This window comes from Choloepus didactylus, chromosome 13 (genome assembly GCF_015220235.1).
Source record: "Choloepus didactylus isolate mChoDid1 chromosome 13, mChoDid1.pri, whole genome shotgun sequence".
Classification (NCBI taxonomy): Eukaryota; Metazoa; Chordata; class Mammalia; order Pilosa; family Megalonychidae; genus Choloepus; species Choloepus didactylus.
In genome coordinates this window covers 94,576,650-94,597,821 of record NC_051319.1, presented here as the reverse complement: position 1 = coordinate 94,597,821, position 21,172 = coordinate 94,576,650, and the positions used below count along the sequence as shown (strand labels likewise).

At 40.0% G+C, this 21,172-nt stretch overlaps 1 protein-coding gene across 7 annotated transcripts in view; it reads right to left on the bottom strand.

Annotated features, from left to right (window-relative positions):
* HMGXB3 (HMG-box containing 3) overlaps positions 1 to 21,172 on the bottom strand; it is a 71,643-nt gene that overhangs the window by 20,806 nt on the left and 29,665 nt on the right. For 3 of the 7 annotated variants that reach the window (XM_037801820.1, XM_037801822.1, XM_037801824.1), the window contains exons 7-9: positions 4,755 to 5,170; positions 1,090 to 1,265; positions 860 to 957 (exon numbers count right to left, since the gene is read on the bottom strand). In XM_037801820.1, coding sequence (XP_037657748.1) covers positions 860 to 957; positions 1,090 to 1,265; positions 4,755 to 5,170 — 690 coding nt within the window. The remainder of the gene's footprint in view (positions 1 to 859; positions 958 to 1,089; positions 1,266 to 4,754; positions 5,171 to 21,172) is intronic. The other 4 variants (XM_037801823.1, XM_037801826.1, XM_037801821.1 and 1 more) reach the window with 2 other exon arrangements.

Below are 21,172 nucleotides of genomic sequence, written 5' to 3'. Positions count from 1 at the left end.
CGTATGTATATACATGTTTTCTAAGCTATTATATAAAAACAGATAAATCATCAAATTAAATGAAAAATACAGTCTACAAAGCAGTGTGTGGAGTAAGAGCCCACTTTTTTTGTTAAAAAAAGACTGTATTAAAAAATAAACATACACAAATGTAGGAAAAGACCAGAAGACTGAAAGTGCACACCAGGTTGTTATGGAAGGACTTATTTTGTTTCTGCTTTGTCTAAATTTTCTATAACAATCATGCATATTGTTAAAGGAGGCTAAACAGACATGACATCTAAATGTAGTATCTGAGTCTAGACAAAATTCTACTTTTGAGGGGAAAATGTTATAAAAGGACATAACTGGGTGGGTAAAACTGAAAAAGTTGGGATACCAATGGTAGATTAAAGTATCATGTCAATGTTTTAGTAAGAGAATAAAGCATAAGGAGAAAAGGGTCAGATAATTTACCCTCAAATTACATGTACTCCACACATGGGGGGTGGGGAGAGCACACTAACACAATAAAATAAAACAAAAGCAAAATGAGTTAATATGTTAATAAGATGTGACTGGGTAAAGTGTATATAGGTGTTCTTTGTACTACTTTTATTCTTGCAACTTTTTTTGTAAGTTTTTAATTATTTCTAAATAAAAAGTTTAAAAACATACATTCATTTTTACAATAAGAAAAATAAAGTATTCAAAAAACAGATAAATCATTCTTGTTAAATCTCCTTCTAGAGGTCTGCCAGTGTAAAAGTTAGGGTCTGCCTTTTGCCTATGGCTTTGTTACACTAAATGGTAGCCCTGTCTGTCTTCTCAGAGCAGCCAGGACCCCCAGGAGAGCCTCCACTCTAGGGATGGGTTTTACCTTCACCTCTCCGGTGCTAGATGGCTGCTGGATGGACTGGCCCAGCTGTTTCAGTGTGCTTGGCTTCAGGCCACAAGTCCTCACAGGAGGCGTCTTATCTGAGAGAACCAAGAGACAAACTGGTGACTTAAGTGTATTCAGATGTCTCCCCAAGTCACCCTATTCTCAACACACACCCCGTCCCCTTCCCATCAGACAGCCCCTCCTCCTAGGTCTGTCCTAGCCCTTACCGCTCAGGGGAAAGGCCTGCCTGGCCCTGGGCAGTCCCATGCTGTTGCCTCGCCCCATACTAGCTGGGGCTGGGAGGATTGCTCTCATGGGTCTTGCTGCAGCCAGTAATGAGGGTTTGCCCCGTGCTCTGCCTCTAAGCTCTGGGGCTCTGGGCCCAGGGCTGAGCAGGTCAACTCTGGAGGAAAAAAAAAAACAAGAAGGAAAGTCTCCTAGACACCCTGGATTAAGAGGAAGAAAACCAAAGTGCAACCTCCAAAGAGTACTTTGTGAAAGGACAGTGTCCAGAGTTAGACAGACTGGGTTTAAATTCAACCACTAAGTAGCTGTGTGGCCTAAGACAAGTAATTTCACTCTCCTGTTAACCTCGATTTCCTCATAATATAAAATGGGATAGCAATAACCTTTAATCACTATGAAGATAAAATAAAAGTACAAAACAGTGCATTTAAGTGCATAACACCAACATTTGTTTTTGTAGTTACAGCATTTAATCTGCCTCTAATCGGAGCAATTATATAGAGAATGAGTCTCCCACATGAGGGCAGCTTAGAGAACTTGGAGGGCGGGATCCATGTTTTCTTCATCTTTGTAGCTCCAATGCTAAGGGCAGAGCCTGCACCACAGAAGGCCTCAATCAAAAAAAGTGACTTCCTGCCCCAGACTAAAAGGTCTAAAGTGCACAGCTTTATTCTTTAGGGATAAAGAACCATCACCAAAGTACACTGTTAAATAAAAAAAGCAAGATGCAGAAGTATGTAAGTTATGCTACCATTTATATTAAAAAAAGTGGGGAAAAATGTATACACACATACCTACATAAATATATGCTTATATATACTTAGAATTATCTCTAGAAACTTACACAAAGTTGGGAACATTGACTGTCTCTGGGAAATGGAAATGGTATCTGAAGGATGGGACCGAAGGGAGACTTCTTCAGTGTTTATCTCTTGTACCTTTTGAGTTTTCAATCATGTGGATGCTTTATCTATTCAATAATAAATTTTAAAACAAGACAAAAAACAGGGTTTCTGAACCTTGGTACTATTAATGTCTGGGGCTGGATAATTCTTTGTTGTAGGGGTTACCCTGTGCCTTATAGGATGTTTAGAAGCATCCCTGGCCTCTACCCACTAGACATCAGTAGCACTGCCCCTCTCTTCCAGCTGTGACAACCCCAAATTCTCCAAATGTTCCCTGGGAAGGGAGGGAATTATTCCAGCCGATGACAACTGACATAAAAATAAGGGCGTTTAAATTGAAAGCAGCGACTCAAACATGCATTTGCATACTGGTGTTCATAGCAGCATTATTCATGATTGCCAAAAAATGGAAGCAACCCAAGTGTTCACCAACCAATGAATGGATAAATAAATGTGGTACATACATACAATGAAATGCTATTATTCAGCCGTAAAAAAGAATGAAGTTCTGATATACGTGACAACATGGATGAACCTTGAAGACATCAAGTTGAGTGAACTAAGTCAGACACCAGTACACATACTGTATAATCTCACTGATTTGAAACAGTTAGAATAAGCAAACTCACAGTCAGAATCCAGAATATAGGTTACCAGGGGGCGAGGTGGGGATAGCGAATGGGAAGTTGAAGATTAAAATGTATAGGGTTCTTTTCAATAGGAAGTGAGATCCGGTAGTTTTATACAGCTTAGCGTAAAATCCCAATATATCCCAAAGTAATTTGGGCAGAGAATAAACATGTATTTGCAGGGCCCCCCTGAGGAGCTGGGGGGAAATGCGGAAATGCTGAACTTCCCCACTTGGGTTATTACTGATATTCTCACAAACACTGAAGACTACAAACTGAGTAGGCTGAGCTCTCGATCTGGGGGCTTTCCCTTATGAAGCCTGTTGCTGCAAAGGAGAGGCTAAGCCTACTTACAACTGCACCTAAGAGTCTCCCCCAGAGGACCTCTTTGTTGCCCAGAGATGTGGCCTCTCTCTCTAAGTCCACTCTGCAGGTAAACTCACTGCCCTCCCCGCTACGTAGGATATAACTCCCAGGGGTGTAACCCCCCCTGGCAATGCGGGACGTGACTCCTGGGGATGAGCCTGGACGCAGCATCGTGGAACTGAAAAAATCTTTTTGACCAAAAAAGGGAAGCAAAATGAAACAAAATAAAGTTTCGGTGGCTGAGAGATTTCCAATAGTCAAGAGATCACTCTGGAGGGCATTCTTACACACTACATAGATATCCCTTTTTAGTTTTTAGTGTATTGGAATAGCTGGAAGGAAATACCTGAACTGTTGAACTGCAACCCAGTAGCCTTGATTCTTGATGCTGATTATGTAACTATGTAGCTTACACGGTGTGACTGTGTGATTGTGAAAACCTTGTGGCTCTATCCAGTGTATGGACAGATAAGTAGAAAAATGGGAAGGAAAATTAAATGAATAATAGGGAGGATGAGAGGGTGGGATGTTTTGGGTGTTCTTCTTTACTTGTATTTTTATTCTTATTTTTATTTTTTTTGGAGTAATGAAAATGTTCAAAAATTAATTTTGGTGATGAATGCACAACTATATGATGGCACTGTGAACAACTGATTGTACACCATGGATGACTGTAGAGTATGTGAATATATCTCAATAAACTGAATTTTAAAAATGTATAGGGTTCCTATTTGGAACAATCAAAATGTTTTGGTAAAGGACAGTAGTGATGGTAGCACAATGTTATGAATGCAATTAGCAGCACCAAAATATATATCTAATATGATTAAAAGGAGAAATGTGAGAATGTATACATGACAGTAAAAATTAAAAAAAAAAATAAAACCCATGGAACTATATATACTACACAGTGAATCTTAAGTTAAATCATGGACTTTAATAGTACAATTATAAAAATATGCTACCATCAATTGTAACAAATGTTCCTCAGCAATGCAAGGTGTTGGTGGTGAGGTGGTATATAAGAGTCCCATATTTTATGCTTGATTGTACTGTAAACCCACTATTTCTCTAATAAAGAAGAAAAAAAAAATAAGGCCCTACAATTGTAAGAACATAACTGTCTCTGGAAGGGGCTACATGTAGAATCCAGTTGGTCCTCTAAGGAGGGAAAGGGGCAAGGGAATAGCCCATACTTACTGACTTCCTCCTATTTGCAAGGCTCTGGGCTGTGTGCTTTACACATGATCTTTTTCAATCTGTACAGTTAGCCTGTGAGGATAGGATTTTTCATCTCCAACTCAAAATTTTTCAGAGGAGAGAACTGAAGTCAAAGGCATGAAGTGACTATGCACAAGGTCAAACAGAGTCACAACTAGAACCAAGTTCTCTGACTACCAGGCCAAGACTCTTCCTACAGGGTGTTTTAATGAGGCTTCTCTTTCCAAATCCAGTATCCAGGATTGATAACTCATAGCTTATAACACTGCCCACCGCCTGTACCAGCATAAACTTGATAACAACTTTAGGGAGATTGGCAAGAAAAAATATATAAGGAATCTGACAGCAGTGCATTGATAGCAGACTGTGGGAAGAAAGGCAAATCATTCTGTTTCTAGATCTTAGTTTCTTTATCTCTAAAACAGGAATCATTAACTATAAGGATAGGGGCTAAAAACAAATATGGGACACTTCCAAAGCTGCTATTCTAAAATAGTTCTATAATAAATAAACACATTGGCTTACCCTGTAGGTTTTTTAGAAGCAGGGAGTGGATTAGGAGTGCTGGTTCCCTCTGCTGGTGGGATGTCCTGCCCAGGACTGTCATTCTCAGCTGTCCCCAAGGTGACCTCAGGTTGCACATCACTCTTGATGACCGGTGTCTTAGTGACCACTGTACTACGATTTCCAGGAGTTTCCTTGACCAAAACATGGGCATCTGAGATGATCACTTCCTCCCACTCATTCTCCTCACCTGTTTCTCTTGGAGGAGCTATACTTAGGAGCTGGCTTACAGCTTCCAAGTTCTCCAGAGTCAGTGTGGAGGCATTTTCCTTAAGGGAATGCTGCTCAGAGGTAACAGGCTGTTGATTTCTTTTAACCACAGAGCCTTTGGAGGAGACACCAGAAGCCAACTCCACTTTGACTTTAGCTGGCTTTTCCTAGAAAAAAATAAGAATATCTCGTATGCATACAGCACTTTACAGTTAACAAGTTCACAAACATGCTCTCATCCAATCCTCATAACAATAATGGGCAACAGATAAGGAAGCTGAGGCCCAGAGAGAGAAAGAGGCTAACTTAAGATCAAGGGTACTGAAACTGCCCTGAATTGAGGTCTTCTAACTCCAGGTCCCTTTATAGTATTAAACACCAGAATTAGGATAAAACTCTTTCTCCCCCTAACAAATTTCTTCTTAACATGCCTCTTTCTGTTTCACCAAACAAATGTTGGCAATTTTTAATTTGACTTTGAATTGCTCAAAGCCTACTTTTCCATATCAAGAAAGAGGTTGACATATGCCATTATGGGCCTAAAAGGCCTAGGTTATTTACCACTAAGGAGGTAAATAACCTTTTATGAGATACAGTTAGCCCCCTGTGATCATAATCTCACAGGATTAGACTCAAATCTTACATTCCCCTTGGGCAAAATGCAATCTTGTATGCCACTATCTTTCAGGTGAGTCTTAAGATGGACTAACACTGTGCCACAAACTTCCAACTGGATTAATTAACTCATACGTATTACTCATGAGCTAGAAAATATTCAAATTCACTAAAAATAGCAGCTGCTATCTTGGACAAACATACTTTAAAAAAATTTTTACCTTGTGGTTGAAGACACATAACTTGAAATTTACCATTTTAACCATACAATTTGTAGTATTAAGTACATTCACAATGATGTCTGACCATTACCACCATTTCCAGAACTTTCTCATCACTCCAAACAGAAACTCTGCATCCATTCAGCAATAACTCCCCATTCCTCCCTCCAGCCCCTGGTAAACTCTATTCCACTTTTGCTCTCTATGTATTTGCCTATTCTAGGTACCTCATATAAGTGGAATCATACAATAGTTGTCCTTTTGTGTCTGGCTTATTTCACTTAGCATAATCTTTTCAAGGTTCATCCATATTGTAGTATGTATCAGAATGTATCAGAGCTTCATTTTTTTAAATGGCTGAGTAATATTCCATTGTATGTATATACTATTTTGTTTATTCACCATTCATCTGTTGATGGACACTTGCATTGTTCCTACCTTCTGGCTATTGTGAATAATGCTGCTGTGAACACTGATGCCCAAGTATCTCTCCAAATCTGTTTTCAATTCTTTTGGACCTAGATGGGATTGCTGATTCAAATGGTAAGTCTATGTTCAACATTTTGAGGACCCACCATATTGTTTTCCATAATGGCAGAACCATTTTACATTCCCAGCAGTAAGGCAGAAAGGTTCCAATTTGTCCACATCCTCAAATACTTGTTATCATCCATGTTTTTAATACTAGCCATCCTGTGGGTATGAAGTGGTACTTTACTGTCGTTTTGATTTGCATTTCCCTAATGACTAAGACAGACCTACTTTTAAAAATCCCTTTAGATCTACATTTTCCGCAGCACACTAAATAATTAAACTTGTATGTTCAGTTTATTCAAACACCATAATTACATGGAACAACTTTGAATAGGAAGTGAGATCTGGTAGGTTTGTATAGGTTACTGTGAAATCCTGATACATCCCAAAGTAATTTGGGCAGAGAATAAAAATATACTTGCAGGTCCCTCCTGAGGAACTGGGGAAAAATGCAGAAATGTTGCACTTCCTCACTGGGTAACTACTGATATTCTCACAAACACTGAGGACTAACAATCTAGTAGGATGAGCTCTCAATCTTGGGGTTTGCTCTTATGAAGCTTGTTACTGCAAAGGAGAGGCTAAGCCTACTTATAATTGTGCCTAAGAGTCTCCCCCAGAGAACCTCTTTGTTGCTCAGATGTGGCCTCTCTCTCTCCCTCAGCCCACTTGGCAGGTGAACTCACTGCCCTCCCCCCTACATGGGACATGACTCCCAGGGTTGTAAATCTCCCTGGCAACGTGGGATATAACTCCCGGGGATGAGCATGGACCCAGTATCATAGGATTGAGAAAATCTTGACCAAAAGGGGGAAGCAAAAGGAAACAAAATGAAGTTTCAATAGCTCAGAGATTGCAAACAGAGTCATAAGGTCACTCTGGAGGGCATTCCTATGCGCTGTATAGATACCCCTTTTTAGTGTTCAGTGTACTGGAATAGCTAGAAGGAAATACCTGAAATGTCGAACTGCAACCCAGTAGCCTTGATTCTTGAAGATGATTACATAACTATGTAGCTTACATGGTGTGACTGTGTGATTGTGAAAACCCTGTGGCTCATGCTCCCTTTACCCAGTGTATGGACAGATGAGTAGAAAAATGGAGACAAAAACTAAAGGAAAAATAGGGTAGGATGGGGGGAATGGAATGTTTTAGGTGTTCTTTTTTACTTTTTATTTTTTATTTTTTTGGAGTAAGGAAAATGTTCAAAAATTGTGATGATGAATGCACAACTATATGACAGTCCTGTGAATAAATGAATACTGTGGATGACTGCAGGTATGTGACTATATCTCAATAAAAATGTATTTTTAAAAAATGCCTTTATCCAGTCAGCACTATTTCACTATTATGTGAAAATAATAGTACATACAAATATAGTACATACAAATATAGTACATACAAATATAATATATATATATATTATTATATATATATATATATCCTTCTTTTTTTTAAAACACTGACCGTCTCTGGGATAGATGAACAATGTATAATGAACAGTGAAAAGTAAGAGACATAAAACATAAAAGCTGGGTTCCATCTGGGCTCAGCTCCACTCCTAATTAGTTACATGATCTTAGGCAAATTTCGTCTGAATCCTCATTTTCCCATCATGAAATAAGAGCGGGTTGGACTCTCAGCATTTGTTAACAGGAGGACTACAGAATTTTGTTGGCCCTATTCTTCACTGTGAAAGACTAAATGACAGTATTTCCTAGTCTTGACTACCAAAACCCCTAGAGGTATAGGAAGCGGGGCAAGATGGTGGCGTAGAAAGGTATGGAATTTATTTGTCCTCTAGAGACACTAGTAAATAGCCAAGAATAACTAGTGAACAGTCTGGAACAACTGTTGGGGAACATCCGTGACTGGACACACATTGTATACCAGGCTGGAATGGGATGGGTGGAACGGGTGAGACTGCAGCAAAGAACTGTAAGTGGAGCTCCCCAAACTGTGGAGCCGGCGCCGCTCTCCCACTGGCAAGGCAGGCTGAGCTGAAACACTTTCCGGTGGAAAAAAGGAGGTCACCTGGAGCAAGGGAAAGTAACTCAACCAAGTTTCAACTGTGGCACTAATTAACAAATTTGGACTACTGAACACAAGCTACAAGCACAGATAGACCTGGAACAAGCAGAAAAGGAACCTGAGGTTCCTCCTAGCAGAGAGGAGGCAGGGCTGATGGAAAAAAAAATAAAGAAAGAAAAACAGAGGCATCTGGAGATGACTAAGCTCAGAATACTGGAAAACAGCTGTGTCCCAAGAAAACGGGCACAGAACCAGGTACCCACACAAAGTGACCAGTGAAACTGGGGAGCTGGGGACTGGCTCTGAAAAGGGGATTTCTATCTTCTTACTTTTTCTTTTTCTCTCATTCTAAGTAGCTCACTAGAGAAAGCCTCGGGCATATTCAATTGTCAGCCTTGACCCATGCAAAGGTAGAGTAAACAGAGTCAGAGAGACAAACGAGAAATTCAAGTATAGAAGATAACGTCCTGAAGGGTACAACTTCCCTAAGAAAAGGGGGGCGGGGCCAAGCTCAAGTGGCTGCCCTCCCTCAGGGAATTCAGACTCCAGGGCCTGGGGGGAAAAAAAACCTGAAACAACTTAAGCTTGGCTTCTGATGCCCCCTCAGCCTCTGGCCAGGACAGGGTCCGCTGAGAATTAAAGGGACCACACCTCTTTACACCACTGGGGAGCTGTGGGCTGATTAAGTGCCACCTGTTAGAAAGGATAGGAAAAGCACAGAGTCTAGAGGCCTCACAAGAAAGTCTGACAATCTTCTGGGTCTCAGCTTCAGGGAAACCTGATACTGAATAGCACCTCCTCCTGATACCTGGACCCATCTGGTCAGGGAAAATCTGATTGGGGTACTCAAGGAAACCAGATGCCTAGACAACAAAAAATTACAAATTACACTAGGAGAAATGAAGATATGGCCCAGCCAAAGGAACAAACTAACACTTCAACAGAGATACAGAAATTGAAACAACTAATTAAAGATTTTCAAATAAATATGCTAAATCAATTCAAAAATAAAATCAACGAGTTGAGGGAAGATAGGCAAAACAGATGATGTCTATAAAGAAAACACTGGGCAAACATAGGAAAGAACTCAAAAGTTTGAAAAAAAACAACTGGCAGAACTTATGGGAAAGGCACATTAGAAGAGATGATAAACACAATAGAGACATATAACAGCAGATCTGAAGAGGCAGAAGAAAAGATTCATGAACTGGAGGACAGGATATCATCTGAAATCCTACACATGAAAGAACAGATAGGGAAAAAATTGAAAAATATGAGCAGCGTCTCAGGGAACTGAATGACAACATGAAGCGCATGAAGTACATGTCATGGGTGTCTTAGAAGGAGAAGAGAAGGGGAAAGGGGCAGAAACAATAATGGAGGAAATAATCACTGAAAATTTACCATCTCTTATGAAAGACATAAAATTACAGATCTGAGAAGCGCAGCATACCCCAAACAGAATAGACCTGAGTAGACCTATACCAAGACACTTAATAACCAGATTATCAAATGTCAAAGATAAAGAGAGAATTCTAAAGCAGTAAGGGAAAAGCAATCCATCACATATAAGGAAAGATTGATAGGACTATGCACTGATTTCTAAGTAGAAACCACGGAGGTGAAAGACAGTGGTATGATATATTTAAGATACTGAAAGAATAAAACCGCCAACCAAGAATTCTGTATCTGGCAAAACTGTCCTTCAAAAATGAGGGATAGTTTAAAATATTCTCAAACAGATACTGAGAGAGTTTGTGAACAAGGTATCTGGTCTACAGGAAATACTAAAGGGAGCACTACAAGACAGACAGGAAAAGACAGGAGACAGAAGTCTGGAGCACAATATTAGGTGATGGTAGCACAATAATGTAAGTACACTGAACAAAGATGACTGTGAGTATGGTTAAAAGAGGAAGGTGAGGAGCATGTAGGACACCAGAAGGAAAGACAGAAGATAAGGACTTGGACTGTGTAACTTAGTGAAACCTCGAGTGGTCAATGATTGTGATTAAATGTCCAAATACATTTTTACATGAAGGAGAACAAATGAATGTCAACTTTGCAATGTGTTAAAAATGGGGTGGTATTGGGGAAAAAAATATAATTAATGCAAACTAGAGTCTATAGTTAACAGTAACAATGTAATGTTTACTTCCATTAATATTAACAATGGCAATATACCAAAGCTAAATGTCTATAAAACAGGCATATAAGGGAGGAGTATGGGATTCTTGGCTTTGGTGTTTTTGTCTGACTTTATTGTATTTTATTTTAATTTATTTTATTGTTATTGTTGCTTTTTAGTTGTCATTTTATCTTTCTTTTTCTTTTCTCTTTTTACCTTTTTTGCCTCTTCCTCTTTCATTGTGGAAGAAATGGAAATGTCCTTATATAGTGGTGGTGAATGCATAACTATGTGATTATACAGGGAAGCAATGATTGTTTACTTAGGATGGAATGTATGGTGTGTGAATAAAACCATCTAAAAATAAACAGAGGGACACAAGTGTTGGAGAAAATGTGGAGAAAGGGATGTACCTAATCACCATTGGTAGGGAAGAAGAATGGTGCAGCCCATTTGGAGGGCAGTGTGGTGGCTCCACAGGAAGTTAAGCATGGGGTTGCCATATGGTCTGTAACTCAGTTACTGGGTATATACTTAGAAGAACTGAAAAGAGGGAAACAAAAGGACATTTGCACAGTGGGGTTTATGGTGTCAGTGTTCATGATTTGCAGTGGATGGAGGTGGTCTAAGGGTACACTGACTGATGAAAGGAATAGCGAGATGTGGTGTATACATACAATGGAATATTGAGCTGCTACAAGGAATGAAGTTGTGAGGTGAATGGACACTGAGGACAGTATGTGGAGTGAAATCAGAAATGAAAATAAAAACATTATAATGCCTCACTAATATAGACTAACTATAATGTGCAAACTCTGAGAATTGAATCTGAGAGCACAGAGCGTAGGTTATCAGGGGAAGGCTTATTGTAAAGGTTTCTAGATAGTAAGTTCTTACAGCAGTTACATCTATTCCTGAGTTGCATGGCCATTTCTAAATTCTGAGATGCTGAGCTATTTGTGTATGTATAATCTGGTTGATCCCTGGAACTTGGATTATCTGCGTGACATCTGAGACTCAGAGCCAGAGTCTGGCAGCTATGAATGTCAGCCTTACCCCATACATCAAATGTTAAGGAGTGTGAAAAAAGAGATCAGACTTCAATTAGAGACATGAACAAAATGGACTTGGTTAGAACTAAGGTAAATCAGGCTAAAGGGTAAAGGACAATATTAATGGTGCTTTTAAAATGTTAACTTTTGTGTGAGCCAAAGAGATCTTTATTAGGTGCAAAATCTATATTTTTTGTAACACACTATATAATTTAACTTGTATGGTCAATTTATTCAACCAACAGAATTACATGGAACGTCGAATAGGGAGTGAAATCTGGTTGGTTTGTACAGGTTAGTGTGACACCCCAGTACATCCCAGAGTATTGGGTAGAGAATAAAAATGTATTTGCGACCCTTCCCAGAGTCACAGCCCTGGAAACTGAAAATGACTGGGGCTTTCTCCAGTGAGCCAAAAAAGAAACAGATAGTTCCCTTCAGACCCAGTCCAAGGCGACCCTCCGGCTCTTCCAGTGAGCTCTGTGAACGAGACCTAAATGTTATGTTGACTCCAGAAATGATCCAAGTGGAATTCCCGATGTTAGACCACAAGGATACCAAGAAGGAGAAATTTGCCGGAGGCGGGGCAAGATGGCAGACTGGTGAGCTGTATGTTTTAGTTACTCCTCCAGGAAACTAGGTAGAAAGCCAGGAACTGTGTGGACTGGACACCACAGAGCAATCTGACTTTGGGCATACTTCATACAACACTCATGAAAACGTGGAACTGCTGAGATCAGCGAAATCTGTAAGTTTTTGCGGCCAAGGGACCCGCGCCCCTCCCTGCCAGGCTCAGTTCCGTGGGAGGAGGGGCTGTCAGCTCCGGGAAGGAGAAGGGAGAACTGCAGTGGCAGCCCTTATCGGAATCTCATTCTACTGATCCAAACTCCAACCACAGATAGACTGAGACCAGACATCAGAGAATCTGAGAGCAGCCAGCCCAGCAGAGAGGAGACAGGCATAGAGAAAAAAAAACAACATGAAAAACTCCAAAATAAAAGCGGAGGATTTTTGGAGTTCTGGTGAACATAGAAAGGGGAAGGGCCCTGAGGCGCATATGCAAATCCCAAAGAAAAGCTGATCTCTCTGCCCTGTGGACCTTTCCTTAATGGCCCTGGTTGCTTTGTCTCTTAGCATTTCAATAACCCATTAGATCTCTGAGGAGGGCCCTTTTTTTTTTTAAATCCTTTTTTCTTTTTCTAAAACAATTACTCTAAGAAGCCCAATACAGAAAGCTTCAAAGAATTGCAATTTGGGCAGGTCAAGTCAAGAGCAGAACTAGGAGAGCTCTGAGACAAAACGCAATAATCCAGTGGCTGAGAAAATTCACTAAACACCACAACTTCCCAAGAAAAGGGGGGTGTCCGCTCACAGCCATCATCCTGGTGGACAGGAAACACTCCTGCCCATCGCCAGCCCCATAGCCCAGAACTGCCCCAGACAACCCAGTGTGACGGAAGTGCTTCAAATAACAGGCACACACCACAAAACTGGGCGTGGACATTAGCCTTCCCTGCAACCTCAGCTGATTGTCCCAGAGTTGGGAAGGTAGAGCAGTGTGAATTAACAAAGCCCCATTCAGCCATCATTTCAGCAGACTGGGAGCCTCCCTACACAGCCCAGCAGCCCAGAACTGCCCTGGGGGGACGGCACTCACCTGTGACATAGCACAGTCATCCCTCAACAGAGGACCCAGGGTGCACGGCCTGGAAGAGGGGCCCACTTGCAAGTCTCAGGAGCCATACGCCAATACCAAAGACTTGTGGGTCAGTGGCAGAGACAAACTGTGGCAGGACTGAACTGAAGGATTAGACTATTGCAGCAGCTTTAAAACTCTAGGATCACCAGGGAGATTTGATTGTTAGAGCCACCCCCCCCTCCCGGACTGCCCAGAAACACGCCCCATATACAGGGCAGGCAACACCAACTACACACGCAAGCTTGGTACACCAATTGGACCCCACAAGACTCACTCCCCCACTCACCAAAAAGGCTAAGCAGGGGAGAACTGGCTTGTGGAGAACAGGTGGCTCGTGGACGCCACCTGCTGGTTAGTTAGAGAAAGTGTACTCCACGAAGCTGTAGATCTGATAAATCAGAGATAAGGACTTCAATTGGGCTACACATCCTAAAAGAACCCTATTAAGTTCAGCAAATGCCACGAGGCCAAAAACAACAGAAAATTATAAAGCATATGAAAAAACCAGACGATATGGATAACCCAAGCCCAAGCACCCAAATCAAAAGATCAGAAGAGACACAGCACTTAGAGCAGCTACTCAAAGAACTAAAGATGAACAATGAGACCATAGTACGGGAGACAAAGGAAATCAAGAAGACCCTAGAAGAGCATAAAGAAGACATTGCAAGACTAAATAAAAAAATGGATGATCTTATGGAAATTAAAGAAACTGTTGATCAAATTAAAAAGATTCTGGACACTCATAGTACAAGACTAGAGGAAGTTGAACAACGAATCAGTGACCTCGAAGATGACAGAATGGAAAATGAAAGCATAAAAGAAAGAATGGGGAAAAAAATTGAAAAAATCGAAATGGACCTCAGGGATATGATAGATAATATGAAACGTCCAAATATAAGACTCATTGGTGTCCCAGAAGGGGAAGAAAAGGGTAAAGGTCTAGGAAGAGCATTCAAACAAATTGTTGGGGAAAACTTCCCAAATCTTCTAAACAACATAAATACACAAATCATAAATGCTCAGCGAACCCCAAATAGAATAAATCCAAATAAACCCACTCCGAGACATATACTGATCACACTGTCAAACACAGAAGAGAAGGAGCAAGTTCTGAAAGCAGCAAGAGAAAAGCAATTCACCACATACAAAGGAAACAGCATAAGACTAAGTAGTGACTACTCAGCAGCCACCATGGAGGCGAGAAGGCAGTGGCACGATATATTTAAAATTCTGAGTGAGAAAAATTTCCAGCCAAGAATACTTTATCCAGCAAAGCTCTCCTTCAACTTTGAGGGAGAGCTTAAATTTTTCACAGACAAACAAATGCTGAGAGAATTTGCTAACAAGAGACCTGCCCTACTGGAGATACTAAAGGGAGCCCTACAGACAGAGAAACAAACAAAGGACAGAGAGACTTGGAGAAAGGTTCAGTACTAAAGAGATTCGGTATGGGTACAATAAAGGATATTAATAGACAGAGGGGAAAAATATGACAAACATAAACCAAAGGATAAGATGGCTGATTCAAGAAATGCCTTCATGGTTATAACGTTGAATGTAAATGGATTAAACTCCCCAATTAAAAGATATAGATTCGCAGAATGGATCAAAAAAAATGAACCATCAATATGTTGCATACAAGAGACTCATCTTAGACACAGGGACACAAAGAAACTGAAAGTGAAAGGATGGAAAAAAATATCTTATGCAAGCTACAGCCAAAAGAAAGCAGGTGTAGCAATATTAATCTCAGATAAAATAGACTTTAAATGCAGGGATGTTTTGAGAGACAAAGAAGGCCACTACATACTAATAAAAGGGGCAATTCTACAAGAAGAAGTAACAATCCTAAATGTCTATGCACCCAATCAAGGTGCCACAAAATACATGAGAGAAACACTGGCAAAACTAAAGGAAGCAATTGATGTTTCCACAATAATTGTGGGAGACTTCAACACATCACTCTCTCCTATAGATAGATCAACCAGACAGAAGACCAATAAGGAAATTGAAAACCTAAACAATCTGATAAATGAATTAGATTTAACAGACATATACAGGACATTACATCCCAAATCACCAGGATACACATACTTTTCTAGTGCTCATGGAACTTTCTCCAGAATAGATCATATGCTGGGACATAAAACAAGCCTCAATAAATTTAAAAAGATTGAAATTATTCAAAGCACATTCTCTGACCACAATGGAATACAATTAGAAGTCAATAACCATCAGAGACTTAGAAAATTCACAAATACCTGGAGGTTAAACAACACACTCCTAAACAATCAGTGGGTTAAAGAAGAAATAGCAAGAGAAATTGCTAAATATATAGAGACGAATGAAAATGAGAACACAACATACCAAAACCTATGGGATGCAGCAAAAGCAGTGCTAAGGGGGAAATTTATAGCACTAAACGCATATATTAAAAAGGAAGAAAGAGCCAAAATCAAAGAACTAATGGATCAACTGCAGAAGCTAGAAAATGAACAGCAAATCAATCCTAAACCAAGTACAAGACAAGAAATAACAAGGATTAAAGCAGAAATAAATGACATAGAGAACAAAAAAGCAATAGAGAGGATAAATATCACCAAAAGTTGGTTCTTTGAGATCAACAAGATTGACAAGCCCCTAGCTAGACTGACAAAATCAAAGAGAGAAGACCCATATGAACAAAATAATGAATGAAAAAGGTGACATAACTGCAGATCCTGAAGAAATTAAAAAAATTATAAGAGGATACTATGAACAACTGTATGGCAACAAACTGGATAATGTAGAGGAAATGGACAATTTCCTGGAAACATATGAACAACCTAGACTGACCAGAGAAGAAATAGAAGACCTCAACCAACCCATCACAAGCAAAGAGATCCAATCAGTCATCAAAAATCTTCCCACAAATAAATGCCCAGGGCCAGATGGCTTCACAGGGGAATTCTACCAAACTTCCCAGAAAGAACTGACACCAATCTTACTTAAACTCTTTCAAAACATTGAAGAAAATGGAACACTACCTAACTCATTTTATGAAGCTAACATCAATCTAATCCCAAAACCAGGCAAAGATGCTACAAAAAAGGAAAACTACCGGCCAATCTCCCTAATGAATATAGATGCAAAAATCCTCAACAAAATACTTGCAAATCGAATCCAAAGACACATTAAAAAAATCATACACCATGACCAAGTGGGGTTCATTCCAGGCATGCAAGGATGGTTCAACATAAGAAAATCAATCAATGTATTACAACACATTAACAAGTCAAAAGGGAAAAAATCAATTGATCATCTCAATAGATGCTGAAAAAGCATTTGACAAAATCCAACATCCCTTTTTGATAAAAACACTTCAAAGGTAGGAATTGAAGGAAACTTCCTCAACATGATAAAGAGCATATATGAAAAACCCACAGCCGGCATAGTACTCAATGGTGAGAGACTGAAAGCCTTCCCTCTAAGATCAGGAACAAGACAAGGATGCCCGCTGTCACCACTGTTATTCAACATTGTGCTGGAAGTGCTAGCCAGGGCAATCCGGCAAGACAAAGAAATAAAAGGCATCCAAATTGGAAAAGAAGAAGTAAAACTGTCATTGTTTGCAGATGATATGATCTTATATCTAGAAAACCCTGAGAAATCGACGATACAGCTACTAGAGCTAATAAACAAATTTAGCAAAGTAGCGGGATACAAGGTTAATGCACATAAGTCAGTAATGTTTCTATATGCTAGAAATGAACAAACTGAAGAGACACTCAAGAAAAAGATACCATTTTCAATAGCAACTAAAAAAATCAAGTACCTAGGAATAAACTTAACCAAAGATGTAAAAGACCTATACAAAGAAAACTACATAACTCTACTAAAAGAAATAGAAGGGGACCTTAAAAGATGGAAAAATATTCCATGTTCATGGATAGGAAGGCTAAATGTCATTAAGATGTCAATTCTACCCAAACTCATCTACAGATTCAATGCAATCCCAACCAAAATTCCAACAACCTACTTTGCAGACTTGGAAAAGCTAGTTATCAAATTTATTTGGAAAGGGAAGATGCCTCGAATTGCTAAAGACACTCTAAAAAAGAAAAACGAAGTGGGAGGACTTACACTCCCTGACTTTGAAGCTTATTATAAAGCCACAGTTGCCAAAACAGCATGGTACTGGCACAAAGATAGACATATAGATCAATGGAATCGAATTGAGAATTCAGAGATAGACCCTCAGATCTATGGCCGACTGATCTTTGATAAGGCCCCCAAAGTCACTGAACTGAGTCATAATGGTCTTTTCAACAAATGGGGCTGGGAGAGTTGGATATCCATATCCAAAAGAATGAAAGAGGACCCCTACCTCACCCCCTACACAAAAATTAACTCAAAATGGACCAAAGATCTCAATATAAAAGAAAGTACCATAAAACTCCTAGAAGATAATGTAGGAAAACATCTTCAAGACCTTGTATTAGGCGGCCACTTCCTAGACTTTACACCCAAAGCACAAGCAACAAAAGAGAAAATAGATAAATGGGAACTCCTCAAGCTTAGAAGTTTCTGCACCTCAAAGGAATTTCTCAAAAAGGTAAAGAGGCAGCCAACTCAATGGGCAAAAATTTTTGGAAACCATGTATCTGATAAAAGACTGGTATCTTGCATATATAAAGAAATCCTACAACTCAATGACAATAGTACAGTCGGCCCAATTATAAAATGGGCAAAAGATATGAAAAGACAGTTCTCTGAAGAGGAAATACAAATGGCCAAGAAACACATGAAAAAATGTTCAGCTTCACTAGCTATTAAAGAGATGCAAATTAAGACCACAATGAGATACCATCTAACACCGGTTAGAATGGCTGCCATTAAACAAACAGGAAACTACAAATGCTGTAGGGGATATGGAGAAATTGGAACTCTTATTCACTGTTGGTGGGACTGTATAATGGTTCAGCCACTCTGGAAGTCAGTCTGGCAGTTCCTTAGAAAACTAGATATAGAGTTACCATTCGATCCAGCGATTGCACTTCTCGGTATATACCTGGAAGATCGGAAAGCAGTGACACGAACAGATATCTGCACACCAGTGTTCATAGCAGCATTATTCACAATTACCAAGAGATGGAAACAACCCAAATGTCCTTCAACAGATGAGTGGATAAATAAAATGTGGTATATACACACGATGGAATACTACGCAGCAGTAAGAAGGAACGATCTCGTGAAACATATGACAACATGGATGAACCTTGAAGACATAATGCTGAGCGAAATAAGCCAGGCACAAAAAGAGAAATATTATATGCTACCACTAATGTGAACTTTGAAAAATGTAAAACAAATGGCTTATAATGTAGAATGTAGGGGAACTAGCAATAGAGAGCAATTAAGGAAGGGGGAACAATAATCCAAGAACAGATAAGCTATTTAACGTTCTGGGGATGCCCAGGAATGACTATGGTCTGTTAATTTCTGATGGATATAGTAGGAGCAAGTTCACAGAAATGTTGCTATATTAGGTAACTTTCTTGGGGTAAAGTAGGAACATGTTGGAAGTTAAGCAGTTATCTTAGGTTAGTTGTCTTTTTCTTACTCCCTTGCTATGGTCTCTTTGAAATGTTCTTTTATTGTATGTTTGTTTTCTTTTTAACTTTTTTTTTCATACAGTTGATTTGAAAAAAGAAGGGAAAGTTAAAAAAAAGAAAAAAGACAAACAAGGAAAAAAAAAAAAAAAAAAAAAAGATGTAGTGCCCCCTTGAGGAGCCTGTGGAGAATGCAGGGGTATTCGCCTACCCCACCTCCATGGTTGCTAACATGACCACAGACATAGGGGACTGGTGGTTTGATGGGTTGAGCCCTCTACCATAAGTTTTACCCTTGGGAAGACGGTTGCTGCAAAGGAGAGGCTAGGCCTCCCTGTATTTGTGCCTTAGAGTCTCCTCCTGAATGCCTCTTTGTTGCTCAGATGTGGCCCTCTCTCTCTGGCTAAGCCAACTTGAAAGGTGAAATCACTGCCCTCCCCCCTACGTGGGATCAGACACCCAGGGAAGTGAATCTCCCTGGCAACGTGGAATATGACTCCCGGGGAGGAATGTAGACCCGGCATCGTGGGATGGAGAACATCTTCTTGACCAAAAGGGGGATGTGAAAGGAAATGAAATAAGCTTCAGTGGCAGAGAGATTCCAAAACGAGCCGAGAGATCACTCTGGTGGGCACTCTTACGCACACTTTAGACAACCTTTTTTAGGTTCTAAAGAATTGGGGTAGCTGGTGGTGGATACCTGAAACTATTAAACTACAACCCAGAACCCATGAATCTCGAAGACAGTTGTATAAAAATGTAGCTTATGAGGGGTGACAGTGGGATTGGGAATGCCATAAGGACCAAACTCCACTTTGTCTAGTTTATGGATGGATGTGTAGAAAAGTAGGGGAAGCAAACAAACAGACAAAGGTACCTAGTGTTCTTTTTTACTTCAATTGCTCTTTTTCACTCTAATTATTATTCTTGTTATTTTTGTGTGTGTGCTAATGAAGGTGTCAGGGATTGATTTAGGTGATGAATGTACAACTATGTAATGGTACTGTAAACAATCGAAAGTACAATTTGTTTTGTATGACTGCGTGGTATGTGAATATATCTCAATAAAATGATGATAAAAAAAAATACATGTGGAATAAAAAAAAAAAAAAAAAAAGAAGGGAAGGGTTAAAAAAAAAAAAAAAAAGAAAAAGAAAAACAAGGAAAAAAAAAGATGTAGTGCCCCCTTGAGGAGCCTGTGGAGAATGCAGGGGTATTGGCCTACCTCACCTCCATGGTTGCTAACATGACCACAGACATAGGGGACTGGTGGTTTGATGGGTTGAGCCCTCTACCACAGGTTTTACCCTTGGGAAAACGGTTGCTGCAAAGGAGAGGCTAGGCCTCCCTATGGTTGTGCCTAAGAGCCTCCTCCCGAATGCCTCTTTGTTGCTCAGATGTGGCCCTCTCTCTCTAGCTAAGCCAACTTGAAAGGGGAAATCACTGCCCTCCCCCCTATGTGGGATCAGACACCCAGGGGAGTGAATCTCCCTGGCAACGTGGAATATGACTCCCGGGGAGGAATGTAGACCCGGCATCGTGGGACGGAGAACATCTTCTTGACCAAAAGGGGGATGTGAAAGGAAATGAAATAAGCTTCAGTGGCAGAGAGAATCCAAAACGAGCCGAGAGGTCACTCTGGTGGGCACTCTTATGCACAATTTAGACAACCCTTTTTAGGTTCTAAAGAATTGGGGTAGCTGGTGGTGGATACCTGAAACTATCAAACTACAACCCAGAACCCATGAATCTCGAAGACAGTTGTATAAAAATGTAGTTTATGAGGGGTGACAATGGGATTGGGAAAGCCATAAGGACCACACTCCACTTTGTCTAGTTTATGGATGGATGAGTAGAAAAATAGGGGAAGGAAACAAACAGACAAAGGTACCCAGTGTTCTTTTTTACTTCAATTGCTCTTTTTCACTCTAATTATTATTCTTGTTATTTTTGTGTGTGTGCTAATGAAGGTGTCAGGGATTGATTTGGGTGATGAATGTACAACTATGTAATGGTACTGTAAACAATCGAAAGTACAATTTGTTTTGTATGACTGCGTGGTATGTGAATATACCTCAATAAAATGAAGATAAAAAAAAAATGTATTTGCGAAGCCCCCTTGAGGGACTGGGGGAAAATGTGGGAGTATTAAATTTCCCCACGTGGAGAATTAATGATATTCTCACAAGCATTGGGAGTTACCAATTTAGAAGGCAGAGCCCTTGATCTTGGGGCTTGCCCTTATGAAGTTTGTTACTGCAAAGGACAGGCTAATTACAAGGGGTGACAGTGTGA